The sequence below is a fragment of the Falco punctatus genome (genome assembly GCF_963210335.1).
Source record: "Falco punctatus genome assembly, chromosome: 3".
Lineage (NCBI taxonomy): Eukaryota > Metazoa > Chordata > Aves > Falconiformes > Falconidae > Falco > Falco punctatus.
Genome location: NC_137582.1, coordinates 52522219 through 52537433, shown reverse-complemented (window position 1 = coordinate 52537433; position 15215 = coordinate 52522219). Strand labels below are relative to the sequence as shown.

General features: G+C 44.3%; 1 protein-coding gene across 1 annotated transcript in view; it reads right to left on the bottom strand.

Moving 5' to 3' along the window:
* Positions 1–15211, bottom strand: part of GAREM1 (GRB2 associated regulator of MAPK1 subtype 1) — a 149185-nt gene extending 133974 nt beyond the window's left edge. The window contains exon 1 of the mRNA XM_080381535.1: positions 4920–15211. Within this exon, the coding sequence (XP_080237661.1) occupies positions 4920–5082 (163 nt within the window). The 5' untranslated portion in view covers positions 5083–15211. The remainder of the gene's footprint in view (positions 1–4919) is intronic.
* Between the last annotated feature and the right edge of the window lie 4 nt (positions 15212–15215).

Here is a 15215-nt window from a genome sequence, read left to right as displayed (position 1 = left end):
CTGCACTGATTTTTGCAAGAACCTGTCTGCTAAAGGAAAGCATCCATGGCAGTAAACCAAAAATGCAGTAGAGGAAATGCTCCCTTCCCTTTTACCGATGGATGTATGGTGCACAGAACTTTGACAAGTACACTCTCACACACGTGATTCCAATGCTATTAACATTTTTGTGTGTATGTGGTAAAAAAGTTTAGGTAGATTTCTAAAATGATTATGATAATCATGTCCTTCACTTGATTAATTTTTATTGAAACTCCAACGGAAAGGAAAGATGAAATAATATAATTGGTATCTGTAGTTAGTATTACACAAAGCTTCTTTGATGAATTAATAATGTCAGATGGAAATGTAATTTAAGTTAAATTTGCTCATGTAAGTTGAAATTCCAATGTGATAGAAAACATTTGCTCCTGAAATTCACTTGGTTTTGTTTAATTATCTGTATCACATTCTACAATTGATGTTAGAGTAGTTGAGAGGGACACAGTACACACTGGGAGGCTGGAAAGTCACTTTCAAATTGTGTGTTGGGAATACAGCAAAAAATTATAATCCAGCCAGGGATTCCCAGACCTATAGGAAACAGTTCTTAGTTGACACACATTTTAATAATAAATTGCTATAAGCATTTTTTTATTTATAAAAAGGGAAGCAGAGTGCTGAATCAGACTAAAACTTAATCTAAATTAAAATAAGGGCTTATTGACTTCTTAAGTCAGCTTCAAAATTTATTGACATGGAAGGTCAATGAATGTTAGTGAAAAACAGAAGTCAATATGTTCTGCATGCATGAATTGTTCATGTCTTTATATGAAATTTCCAGCAAACTTAGCAAATTGGAAAGACAGAAAAGAAAAATGAGAAATACAATGCCAAAGACAGCTCACAGATTTCAGATGCTTTTAGGCCCATGTATTATACAACATGATCAACAAAACAAAGCGAGCATTGATTACTGCTCTTGAGATAAATGTTATTTGAATGCTACAGCTTGTACTTGCTTCTTTTAAGCTGTCAAATAAAACCAAGAAGGGGTATGCTGGGTACAAGTTCAAACTCTAGTTGTTATTTCCAAGTTTTATAGCCATGAGAATAATTTATTTTCTTTATATTCCATTTAATAAATATGTCCATATTAGGACTGAGGCACCTTAAAGGCAATTAGGTCTAAACAGCATCAAAATAGTCAGCCACAGGGGAATTCAGCTGTGAATTGCCCCACTCTTCCCTCAGTATCTATAAATAGTCTTTGGCCATCTGCAAAAGTCCTCTTCAAAGAGGTCTTCTGCAGCGGCCTAAGCAAATTACAACACACTTTTCACCTCAATACAGCTAGCAAGCTCCTGATATAAAAGGCTTAACAAAATATGTTCATCCAAGGAAAATGCAAGTTTGTGTAGCTTAGCAGCATGCAACAGTGACAGCATGGACAGAGGGTGGTACATGTCTAGGTGCAGGTTCTACCTAGCCCACTTACCGTCACACAGTAAGTGCTCTGGGAACAGGGAAGCAGTTGGTATCAATTCCCATCCCCAGGCTGGGCAAGCACCCAGTCAGATGCTGCAGGTTGAGTTTACACCCTCTTACTCCTACACATACTTAACCCTTACTAGCTGTTGGTGCATTACTTGAATCAGACTTTTCCTGTACATGTCAAGGAATATCTGGAGTGGTATCTGAGCAGTCACAAGCACTGATAATTACTGGTTTGGTAAGAAAAGCAGCTCATGGGATAAGATGGTTAGGAAAATAAAAGTGACAAAAAATCTAGCCTTGTAAAAAAGAAAACAACAAACATTAAGATGAGGATTAATACAAGTGTTGTAACACAGGACATGTTTACCTTCAATATGGTTAATTTCTGTTCATTACTTTCCTTCTGAAGCGAGTATCAAGGAATCTACACAGACTTCAGAGCTGGTTCTCTTATTCATTGTGCATTAGAAACAGATGTGTAAATGACCTGAATTTGCAACTTCATTCTTAATTTCTTTTTCTTTTTGTAAATGTAGGCATTAAAAAGCAGAAGTTTCCTTTTGAGGAAAATGTCAAAATAAAGTTAACTTTTTAAAAAAAAAAAGTCCTACAACAGGAGTTACACGACTTTCAACTATGACAGACTTGGGAGGATTCACACCTCTACAGAAATGTTTCTCACAGAAAACATGCATGCTGCCAGACCAGAGCCACTGTAATACAGCAAAGTAAGAACCTCACACCCTGTGAGATCACAGTCCTGTTCACTTGTATACAAGGGGTTTTTTTTGTTCATAAACCTTCTCTATAGCTTTATATGCAATGCCATTGTTTAAACAAAAATTTCTTCTTTATAGTCTATTCATAATACAATGCATCTACCTTACGATGCATAGAAGTTTAATTAGAAAACTATAACTGGGTATAGTTGACCTAAACTGTGTAACTGATAAGGAGGAAGGGCACCCAGCCTTGAGTATTTAAGTGCTGCATAAAAAGCTTTAAATGAAAATGTACTGTGGATGCATTTTTTTTTTCTTGCCCTCCCCCCCCCCCCCCCAATACATCATTTTAGAGAAGTTTACCACTACTGAAGCCTACTATAAAATCTTTGGGGTTATTTTCCCCCTGCAGTAACGCTAGGATTTTCCCTAGTAATGCAAACCTGTGATTCATGATGACGCAGAAACAAGACTTTCAACAACCTTTTAACTTCTGTGCCTACAACCTTTTGATGTTGAGGAAGATGCTGGTGCATGATTTTGTCAGGGAACTTGGATGGCGAGACTGCACAGCCTGGATAGTCTTCCATCTACTCGAATAACTGTTACAGCTGAACAGGTAGGGTGAAAAATCAATTAACATCAGGTAAGCATTCAATAGGCTGCATGACAGATAAGGATCATTTGACTGAGCCTGCATGAAACAGGCATTCGGATGAAAACAGCTGTTTATTTTTTTATGGTGTCAACAAAGACGACATTATGAGCAGAAAAACCATTACATTGTGTCTTCTTCATTTACACCATTATGAGCTACGACCTACAGGCCATTTTCTTGGTTGTAGCTGTTTCATGAAAAAGAAACTTCCACTTGCAACATTACTCTTTGGGAAGCCATCACTCACAACGCCGTTCATTAAAAGTCTAGGCTCTAACGTACCTCCTAAAATAGAATTAAATGGAACACAGCATTTCAGAAGTAACTTTAAAATCACATTCAGATAACAATAAATACCACACCTGGATGATTCATTTACATTTCAGATAAATATCTGTTTTAAGTTTTTAAATCTCTCAAGAATAGGTTTCAGGAACAGTAATAAAACTAGTAAGGTTAATCTCAGTCTGTAACTGTAACAAAACTCTGTTGTCTTAACTATTCCTTGAACTATTTCAACCCACAACTTGGAATATATATTCTTAGCATTGTCACCATACATGAGTTTTTGACTCTGTCGTGGACTGAATTAAGAGCAAAAGAAATTGCACCTCAAAATAATAACCTCAGGGTCAGGAATCTGTGTTCCAATATAAAACACATAAACAAAACCAATGTTTATTTTCACCACCATTCTTTGGGACTCCTTGCTAAACTGGCAACAAGTTGCCTGTTACAAGGATCAATTTCACAACTTCACTGCCGGTTGCCTTTTTGCTCCTGTCAGATTCAGAAGCTGCTTTGCAAGAATGGGCAAGAAAATAAAAAGCAGTTCAAGTTCAGCCATTGTCATGTGAGCAGGTCAAGTCATCTCGTGAACGTTAAGTATTCTCTGCACAGCTACTGTTATTTATTCAGTTAAACCAACTCCTCCCACACCGAAAAACGTGTAAGAGCCCCGTATATTCCAAATGCAGGACACAGAGTTTCTCGTGCATACTTCAACACTCTCTTCAACAGCCCAAAAATTGAAAAAAAAAGTTCTTACACACACGCAAACTTTGAAAAATCTGAATTTCCCAATCAGAAATTGGGAAAACCTCCACAGCAAACCAAACCACAGCACACGTGTCCAGGCAGCGCGCCGTGGGGCTGGCACAGCGCGGCGGGAGCGCCCTGCGGCCCCGGGGCAGGCAGCGCCGTGGTGCGGCACAGGGCCGCCCCGGTGGGGCACGGCTCATCGCTTCCATCGCGGCAGCGCCTCTCCTCTCCTCATCAGCACGTGGTCACCTACAGTAGACGATACCTCGACTTTACACCGTTAAAGTTATTAGCACGAAGTTAAATCCCTTTCTAGCATGAAAGATGAACTGGGCGTTCTGCGGCTGTCTGACAGGTCCCTGAGGCAGACACCGTTTTCTCTGCACCCACGGCAGCGTACAGCAACGGGGCCTCCCTCTGGAGACGTGGGCAACCAGAAACAGTTCGGAACAAGTTGTCTTCCCAAGTTTTAACATCGTTCTGAACGTCCCAGACAAACAGCAAGGGCAGCGCAGCCGCCGGCACGCAGCGGCTCTGGAGCCCGGGTGACGCGTTTCCCGACACCCCGTCAAACCTCCGCACAGGCTGAAGTTGCCGGTCGCGGCGGGACCCACGCAGCAGTAACCGAGGGCGCTGAGCCCGCTCCGAGACCGGCAGCGCCGAGCTGCCGCCGCCGGGAAGGCTGCGCTGGAAACGCGCGCCCGCGGCCTGCGGGCGGGAGGCGCGGCCGGGAGCGGGCGGCGAGGCGCGGGCGCGCAGCGGGCGGCCAGGGGACCGCCGGCCCCGCGGGCCACACGCCAGTCCCTCAGCGCGGCCGTGCCCACGCAGCCGGCGGGAGACGGGCCCCGCGTGGCGGCGGGCGGGCGGAGGCCGTGCGGCGGGCTGGCGGGCACCGCGGGTGCGGGCCGCGGCGCTGAGGGCCGGCGGGCCGGCGGGTGCGCCCGGGGGGCGCGGGCAGGTGCCAGCCAGGGGCAGCGGGACAGCGACGGCGGCTGCCCGCGGGCCGGCCCGCGGTCACTCACCGATCGTGGCCAAGTAGGAGGAGGTGGGATCCCCGGCGGGCGGCGAGCCGGGCTCCGTGTACCTCCGCACGATGGAAGTCTTCCCCACGCAGGACTCCCCGGCCATCACGATTTTCACCAGCAGCGCCGGCCTCCCCGCACCGCCCTGCCCCTGCCCCGCCATGGCGGGCGCCGAGCACCGGCCGGCCCGGGCCGGGCTCGGCCGGGGTGGAGCGGGGCGGGGGCGGCAGTGCCGCGGGCCGCCCAGCTGCGAGGGAGCGGGCACCGCCCCCGCCCACGGTGCGGGGGGGCCGGGCCGGGCCGGGCGCCATCTGCGGCGGGGCCGCCGCCCCCCGCCCCGCACAGGTGGGGCGGGCCGCACGGAGCCCCGGATGCTGTCGCGGCGGGCTGCGGGGGCGCGGGGTGAGGGGGGCGCGGGGTGAGGGGCGGTGCTGTAAACCGGTTTTGAAGAATAATTAGAAGAATAATGCCTTTTTTTTTTTTTTTCCCAATGTGGCTGAATGTCGCCGTTGTTACGCCAACCGAAAATCTGCGCACGTGCTATACAAAATACGAAACCGGCCAAGCTCTGAATTATTTGATCCCCGTGTTTGCTAAAAAGTTAAAAACTGAGGCCGAAATGGTTGACGCGGGGTGCTGTAAGCCGATGCTGTGGCCGGCAGCAAGCCCAGAGCGGTCACCGTGGCCGGGTCCCCGGGGCTACTGCAGCCGGGCTGTGCTCGCCCACCCTCCCTTGGCGGCCACCAGCTGCATTCAGATGACAGCCACTTCAGGTGACCACCGCTGGCACGCAGCATCCACCCCACTGCGTGGCGGGGCCACATCAGACCCCTTACAGATCCTGCGCAGGGTTCCACATGCCGCACTTCAGCCACTGCCCTGAATCAGGATTATGAAATTATGCAAAAATGCGGGTTTTTTTATGACGTTTCATCTCCAGGGAGGAAAGAGGGTACTTTCACAACCCCCATAACGCTTCCCCTGTGAAGTACAGGAATAAAAGTCTGGTTTCTCATTGCTTCCTAGCGTTACAGACAGAGGAAGTAAGTTTTAAGAGCTTCCTCTTTTTCACTTTTGATTCATTCTCATCTGACAAAGTGACCTGTAATGTACAAAAAGAAAAAATAAAAAAAGATAATAAAATATCTTCAGTGCAGACTTGCAGAGTGTATGTCGGAATGTTTTTACCAGTATCCCACATCGTCCAAATTGTAAGGCACTTGGCCATTTGCTGATGTGCACATTGAACTCGTCCAGTGTTGTAAATTTGGGAATGGGATGTATTTGAATTAAAAGTGCTAACAGACATTTACAAATATTTGTGTCTGTCTAGGCCTGCAATGACTCCTGACAGATTCTGAGACCTTCATTTTTGAAACTTCAAGCAACTACTCGATCAATTCATGTATCACAGAGCAGTAGATGTAACATACTCACATTTTGTGGACGACAACTTATGACTTGGTGAGCTCCACCTAGCACAATTCAGGATGTCCTCTTATCAAAGGCTAAGGATTATTGCAGGCTTATTTCCCCATTACCCTGCTCTGAACCACACACCAACCTGCACCTCAACTTGCCTGCATCGGACTGGTTAGCCACAAACCTTTAGGACTTTGTGGTAGGAAATCTTCAAAGGATGACAGCAACTTGTTTCTTGATTCTTGTTTCTGGAAGAATGAGAATTTCTGCTACAAGCTGGGAAATAATCAGTAGGAAATGACTGGTAAAATCAGCTACTGAGTTAGCTGCTCTTTTTAGGAGTGACCTCTAAGATGTGACTGTAAAAACCCCAATACTACCAAAGAAGGCATCAAAGTGTTTCTATTAGGGACAGAGAAGAGGTGTGTATTGGTGAGACTGAATACATTCTTGAGTGACTGTTGGTGGAAGAAGTTTACCTATAGGACACTTTCAGCTGACATATCACATTATGAAAGAGTTTGGGGAGCCTGTCCTCTACAAGCTGCAGGTGTGTGGCTTACTTAGTTTAACAAAACAAGGCTAGGAGGGAATATGTCTCTGTCAGGGCTGAAACAATAAGGAGGTAAAAAAGTCGCTTAAAAGGATGGTAGAGTGAATAGATACACACTGAGCATGAATATGGCTGAGCTGAAAATTGTGAGGTTTCTAATGGTATTTCAGAAAATTCTTGCAACTGAGGTGTCTGGAGAAAATTCTTAATAAAGGCAGAACAAGATGAATTTGTTAGGGAAGCTATAACCATCTGTAACAGGGAAGGACTGGACTTCATAAACCAGAACACTTCCTATGCTGCTAGCATCCCCTTCTATCTCAGCAGCCCTGTGAAGTTCTGCTTCCCCATGCAGAAATTTGAAGCTACTCTTGATTACCCCAGATCTGAGTGATGACGGGGTGCTAGCATCTTCTTGTAGTTCTCATGGATCAGAGGTGATGATGTATACGGGCAATCTGTAACTCTTACAGATAATCTAACATCTGCAACAACAGGCGGGTGTCTCCAGCCAGCTGTGCATCAATCCTTCTCCAGTCCCTCTGTCAGTGCAGCTGCAGGAGCGAGGACAAGGCTGGTGCTTTGTCCTGTAGATGGATGCTCTGGCATGGGTTTGGAAGATGTATGCATGTGGGCAGCATGTTGGTTTATAGATATACCACAAGACTTTGTCTTTATTGTGGCACCTTCTCCCATTCTCTGCTCGGAAGCTGTTCTTCACAAAACAGCTTTCTTCAAATGAGGGCAACACTGCAGCTGCCTGCAGCAGGTAGATTTAGGTGGTAGCCTGGACTGATGGTCTTAGCAATGATGCTACGTTAGCTCAGTCTTTACCCTCTGTTGTCTGTCAGGCCAACCAATTTAAATTAAAAGGCTCTTCATAGTATTTTGTACATTTGAGTGTTGATTTATGAGCAATGTGCAAGGCAGGATTCTAGCTGATTTCTTATTGAAATTCCAAATGCCCAGGGTTACCGCTGCTATCCATGAGTTACAGTATCACTTTCCTCATATTCCTATCCACAAGGGGACAGTCTTTCCATCTCTTACCACCATCAAACCATTTAAAAGTTAGTCTTGAAAAGCTACCAATGAATGAATGAAATTTAATTTTTCTTTAAAATAGACATTTCATGCATTATTAAAAAGTTCCAGATCTTTGTAAACTGTATGATGATGCTGTATTTATAGAGTTAATAACAAATAAAGTTAGTTTAATGAAGCTAATGACCTGATAATAATGACTGTGCGGCTACAAGTCAATTGATGCAAAGAAGAAACAAGGTTTCCATGATGTTCATTGAGATATCCTTGTAAAAGGTTGTCTTTGCCTCTCATTCGGATTTTTTGATCGCTCACTTCCATCTCCTTGACTCTCTTTCCAATAATGTGATAAATAGTAACAATAATAATAATAATGACACAGTTTATTGGGACGTAATTTTTTTAAAATGTTGGGTTATTAGAGCATCACATTAATTTTCATTGAATACTTGTAAATAGGATTGTTTTCATAGATATGTTAATTACATTTTTGCTTTTTATCTGAAATGTTCAGTTTAAGAATAACTTCTCAGTTTACTGTTGGAGTACTGGAGGACTCTGGACAAAGATGGTAATGCCATAATTTTTAATTCTCAAAATGCTCACACAGGTTTTGGAGTTCACCTCCTGGTTTGCTTTAGTGTGGCGTATTACCCCAGTCTCTCCTGAAGAGTCAATGAACTGTTACAGCAGCTGAATTTTCATATAATCAAACCCCTTCAAAAGGTGGGATAACTCTTCATAGCAGTTACAGAAAGTACTGTAAATTGCTCTGAGTGCACGAAGAAACCAAAGAGATTCTTCAGCAGCATATTTCATGTAAAACATCCAGTATAATCCTATCGCTAAGAATGTGCTTTGCACATTCTTGCAAGCAACCATTATAAAAAAATATAGTTAAGGAGGCAAACGTAACTATATAGACTAAGGATGAAGAAATAGCATCCTTCAAGTACAGCCCTGTTTCTGATGGTACCATTATAGATGCCACAGACTATTTTAATGAAATAAAGCTTACAAAATTTTGCAAGGGCATTCAATGTATTTCCATTTGAAATTATTTTGATAGAATATTAGAATAATAATGCAATTACAAATATTGGCAGCATATTCGTGCAAGTTTTCCTGAGCTGAAGGTATAAGCTAAAAATGGTAGTGAGAAGAAAGAGCAAGGTTTGATTTGGATTTAAAATCCGCAGTACAAAGTCACTGCTCACGTCAAGATTACTCACTGCATAGGTTCTGTTAAGTGACCAAAGTTAAAGTCTTTGCTTTCATTAGTGTTAAGATAAAACCACTTCTGAGTGGACAAAAGTGAGGTAAATTACTCATGATAGGCAAAACAGGGTTCACTAATCCTTAAATGAAATTTCTAGGCCAACTGTAAAGTACTTTAGTTATTTAAAAGACAGGATTAACTGTTAAACTGGAATATAATTTTTAAGATGTCATCAGAGAACAGAACACCTCTCCAAGTCAGAATGACTCAAATGTGGGGTTACTGATGAAAACTCTTTTGAAAAGTGATTGCGATGAGGTATGCTTTGTTTATACCTGCTCATGACCTGATTCCGCATTGTAGGGGCTTTTAATTTGGCTTTCCTTAATAACAGAAGTCATCATTACTGGGTTAGCTTATTATTTCTAGTTAGGGCATCTATTGATACCTCTGGATTCAAAGTCACATTTCTGACCTACTGATAAAGAAGGCAAACATTAGCAGAACAAACTGAAGTAATCCAAGCCTTACAAGGGGGTCCTGATCCCTCCGAAACCTTAGAATTGAGACCAACAAGGAGACCAAGCAAGTGTTGCCCTCATTCCTGCCTCAACATTGTTGCTTTTGGACCCAAAGTTGTTAGTAATGAATATTTAGAAAATTGCTAGTAAATTTGTCACTCAGCAACTTTAAGAACACTTTTCAAAAATCAAGGTACACTTTCTTCTGTAGTGCCTTTTGCAACATATGATTTTTTTCTGAATCTAGAGCAGCAGAAGGAATAGTTGTTTTAAGAGACCATGCTGACTGCCATCTGTATAGTTAATAAAATCCTGATTATACCTGAAGTTCACTCAAAAATTCACAGCATTTTTGGCAGAGTCACAAATGTTATTTTTCCCCTTAGATTGAGCCTGCCTCATCTCTGTTACTGAAATACCAGTACACTGTAAGTGAAAACTGAAATTTCTGGAAAAACAAACTTTTGACCAGTTCTAGTATGAGTGATTTACTGCTGTCAGTCAATCACTGTCAGCCTTGCTCACTGAACAGCCTGAGAAGTACAAGCTTTAAATACATGCAGTCCTCCCAGAGTTGCTTTGTCTTCCCCGTTACTCAAAACTGCTTTCTTTGGGTTGCTGCTTAATTATCTGGTCAAGATTTTCAAAACCATTATTCAGTGTTACATTTCTAAATTAATACACAGGAACTTAAAAAGTTATCTAGCTGCGGGAATGCTAAATGGAAACTGCTGGACCCTCAGAAATTTAGTAATTAATATTGTTGCCTACGTACAGCTTTAGAAAATAAGATATTAGAGGGCAATTCTTTAAAAGATGCATTTACCCTCCAGATATTCCATAAAGATTACTCTAATATGTTTTTATCAGATAGAAATGTTTGAAATATTCTTTGCATTCGGTTGCCAGTAGCTATGTGTGCAGGTGAGCAACGAGGTGATGTCTTTGGACAGGCAGTTACTGACCACGGGGAGTAAAGTACAGCAGCAGACGCTGTGCAGCCCTGGTGAACACCTCCAGCTGCATGCTTGGGAGTTTTCGCACTGCTCAAAAGTGTTTCATGTGTCTCAAGCACTACATGTACTCTTATTTGTAATATATTTGCATTTTTTGCCATTCAAAAGCCATCAAAATGCACATAAAACCAGAAAAAAAAAGAAGAGAACTTAGTCTAAGGTGCCTCTCGTCTAAGCAGCCAGTTACTCTGGGAGAAAAGGAAATTAGGTTTGATATGACTCGTCTTCTTCAAGACTAGGTTGTCAACTCTGTGAGTTGACTAGAAAAATATTAACCCTAGTCTTTTTGGGTGTTTACATCGGGCCACTTTTCTGTAATTTTGCAATTTCACTCTTAGTCTTTTTTTAGGTAGATGTTTTGCCTGTTAGGACCCAAGTTAGCAGCTTCTGTTTTTTTGAGGCTTCCAGGAAATTTGTCACATTATCCTTCCTATGGCCTGCAATCTCTTCTCTAAATCTAATAAAAATTAAGTGTTTTGTTATGAATTACCAAATAAGCATTTTGTGACTCTGCAACAAAACTTGAAACATTTTGCAGTAAGAGTAGGATTCATTTGGAAAAATCAGACCTTAAAAGTTACATGTGTGTTAGTTTGGTGGAAGAAAAAATCTTTTCAGAGGAAAATGCTAAAATTATTTTTTTGATGCAGGGATGTTTTGTGTATTTCCAGGATTATATTAATCTTGAAAATTATTATTCAAATAGGGAAACTAGTGTAAGAGAAAACTGAAAGACAATTACTTAACTATTACTAATGAAGCTGTGTGTTACCATGTTAAATTAAGAAAAAAGGACTTAAGATTTTAACAGAAAATGTTTGGGAGTATCATAGTCCTGATTCTTTATTATACTGAGTTTATGAGATGGTTAAATAAATTATATTTGCTCAAGACTAGGGTAGGGTTAGGCACTATATTCCTAGCAGAAACATTGCTGCAATACTTTAGAAAATACTATTTATTTTGAAGGCAAATGAATCCAAGTAGATAAAACAGTTCAATGCAAGGAATTCAGGCGAGCTCTGGAAAAAGGGAGGCAGTGCATTGATATTAATTCATTCGTGTTGAGAATGTGCTCAGCTTGATGAGAAAATATAAACATTTCTCAGGATTTATATAGTTGATGGGCTGAGAGCCAGAGACAAGGGGCCATGGTATACAGGAGGCACAACCCCACTGCGTGTACTTACATGGACATGTGGAAGAGTGGTGCACGTCAGCACCAAGCAAAGCACAGGGGCCGCATCCCAGCATGCAGCAGCAGGAGGGATGCTGGGGCCGGGAGAGCTCGGGGAAGCAGGAGGCAGTAAGGGCTGTTTGCCCTGGGTTTGTTCAGAGAGACCGGCAAGTGTTATTAAAAAAACCCTATGTGCTATCAACACGCCTCTTTGGCCATAGTGAAAGCAGTGATTATTTTAGGAGCGATTTGGTAGGTCAGTGGCTTAATGAACTGGAGAAAGGAGAATATTTTATGCGAAAAGTACTGCTAGTGGTGTTGGGAAGGACTGTGAGAACAGGGCAAGTGAGAGACGCCAACTGGTTCTGCCATGACAAAGTGAAGAAATCAAAGCCGATAAACTGGAGAAAACAAGCTCTCAATATATTTGAAAGAGGAAGTACGGTGGTCACAGTAATTTCGGCTGATTGAAGAGAAGTAAGGTGAGTTAAATGAAAGATGGGAGGATAATCAGAGTGAGAAGCCGCTGAAGCAGAGAAAAATATGTTAGTTACACAGGCAGCTAGGAAGGATGGATTCTGATACATTACAGAGGAAGAAGTAAGATGTTTGTTTCTCAGGTATATGGATAGTATGAGAAGGCAGATGTACAAAAGGGAGAGGCACCCAATATCTGTACAGCCCAGCTTCTTCAGTGACTTTCTGGTCTTCTTCCCTCTTCCTTCCTTCTCCTTTTTTCTTCTTAGCCTGCTTTGGAATCTCCTGCCCCAGTAAAGGTACTATATTGTATGAGTTAAAAAGGTATAACATTTGTAGCATGGGCAGGCACAAAAAAAAAAAAAGGAAAAAAAGTCAAGTTTTATACATTTGTTATACACATCATGATGTTCACTCTGTACTGGGATTGTTATGGCCTCAGGTTGCTCTAGTTAGGCTTCATGGACATTTCAAAATGCAGTTTTAGCTTAAGGTATACTGTGAGTCCTCTGTAGACATGGGAATCCCTTGGACTCTGACAACTATGGCAGAATTCAAATTTTTTTCTAGTAGACTTTATGCTGATGTGTGTGTATTATAAAACATAATTTAGGGCTCAAATTATGCTTTATTTTGGTTCACACATTACAAGTTGTGTCCCATGATTAGCTCCCATACTCCTGAAGTGAAGATGTGGAGGATTGACCCTGGCGGGATGCCAGGTGCCCCCCAAAGCCGCTCTGTCACTCCCCTCCTCAGCTGGACGGGGCAGAGAAAATGTAACGGAAGGCTCGTGTGTTGAGGTGAGGGCAGGGAGAGATCACTCACCAATTACTGTCACGGGGAAAAGAGATTTGACTTGGGGAAAATTGATTTATTACTAATCAAATCAGATTAGGGCAATGAGAAATAAAAACTAAATCTTAAAACACTTTCCCCCCACCCTTCCCTTCTTCCCGGGCACAACTTCACTCCCGAATTCTCTCCCCCCCCCAGCAGCGCAGGGGGACGGCACGGGGCTGGGTCAGTCCGTCACACGCTGCCTCTGCCGCTCCTGCCCCCTCGGGGGAGGCTCCTCACACTCGGGCCCTGCTCCAGCCTGGGGTCCCTCCCACGGACACGGTCCTCCGTGGGCTTCTCCAACGCGAGCCCTGCCCAGGGCAGCAGCCCTTCCCAGCCCGCCCCAGCCGGGTCCCCCCCCGGGCGCAGCCCCTCGGGCACAGCGGCTCCAGCGCGGGTCCCCGCGGGGGCACAGGCCCGGCCAGCAAACCCGCTCCCGCCCGGGCTCCTCTGCACGGGGCCACAGGCCCTGCCAGGAGCTGCTCCAGCGCCGGCTGCCCGCGGGGCACAGCCTCCTCGGGGCATCGCCCTGCCCCGGCCTGGGGTCCCCGTGGGCTGCAGGTGGGGATCTGCTCCACCGCGGCCCTCCGCGGGCTGAGGGGCACAGCCTGCCTCGCCAGGGGCTGCACCGCGGGCTGCCGGGGAACCGCTGCGCTGGGGGCTGGGGCACCTCCTGCCTCCCTCTGCGCTGGCCTGGGGGTCTGCAGGGCTGTTGCTCTCACAGTCTCACTCCTCTCTGGCTGCAGGTTGCTGCTCAGTTTATCCCCCCCCTTGCTAAATACGCTGTCCCAGAGGCGCTGCCGCCATCACTGATGGGCTCGGCCTTGGCCAGCGGCGGGTCCATCTTGGAGCCGGCTGGCGCTGGCTCTGTCGGACATGGGGGAAGCTGCTGGCAAGCTTCACACAGAAGCCACCACTGTAGCCCCCCGCTACCAAAACCTGGCCACGCAAACTCAATACAGAAGATATCCTGATAAATACCATCCCTGCATATCTTCCTGTTTGCTCCCCATTTTTTTAGCAAGGTGTTGTATCTCTGATTTACAGGTAATGCTATCCATGAGAAGCAAAATCTGAAACCACCCTTACTTATCCACCTGGAAACAGCAGCCACTTAATTGCCTACTCCATTCTTGTGGAAAACAAGTCTGCAGGGGACTTTGCCACAGGAATCTATATTTTTTGGAAAAAAAAATTGAAAGGCATATTTACATGAGAAAAAGAACCCTGGAACAGGAAGAGAAGGTGGAAAGCTACATTATCATCAAGATATAAGGACTCAGAGGAGGACACCAAGTACATGTGCTTATTCTGATTTTTCTTGGCACCTGTAACATCAGGAGCAGTGTAGACTGAGGGGGCTGGTTGATCTCCAAATCAGGGGGACAGGGAGTAGAAAATTAGAGCAGATGTAGAGGTGAAGGACTGAATTCATCCTTGTAGGGGTGTGTAGGCATTGTTTATGGAATTGATTTCCTACAGCACTTCTAAAAGATCAAAATGGAGTATGTGGCTTAGGTCATATACCAAAGGCCAAGCAGCCATGAGAGCTTTGATGGGAAGCCTTTACGAACTCTCCACGCTACTTTTTTACCTAGTAATGGAAACAAAGAGGAAACTATGCAAGCAGTCTGCTTATAGATGAGCCTGAGAACACACATCTGTATCACCTTTAATAGAAATACTCGTATTTCAGTTCAAGTTCATCAGGCAAAGCTGCTAGAGGAGTAAACCAGTGAAGAAGCTCCATCTACCCTGTAGGTGTTAGCTCACCTCCCCTGGCTGTCATTCACCAGCTTGCTTCTGTTGACATGTGTCCTGCTATGGCCAGTCCTTCTAGCTCCCATGCCAGATAAGCTTCTCTTCCACATCTGGACTTGCCATTCCAGCCCAGAGTTGGCTGTCAACTTGTCAGAGGCAAGCCCTCCTGCCTGTGGTGGACTGTTGTTTTTGGAAGACAGATGCCACTGGTGGTGGTGTTTAGTCCTCTGAGCCTTGATTGGTAAACTACAGCAGCTGGCATCTCC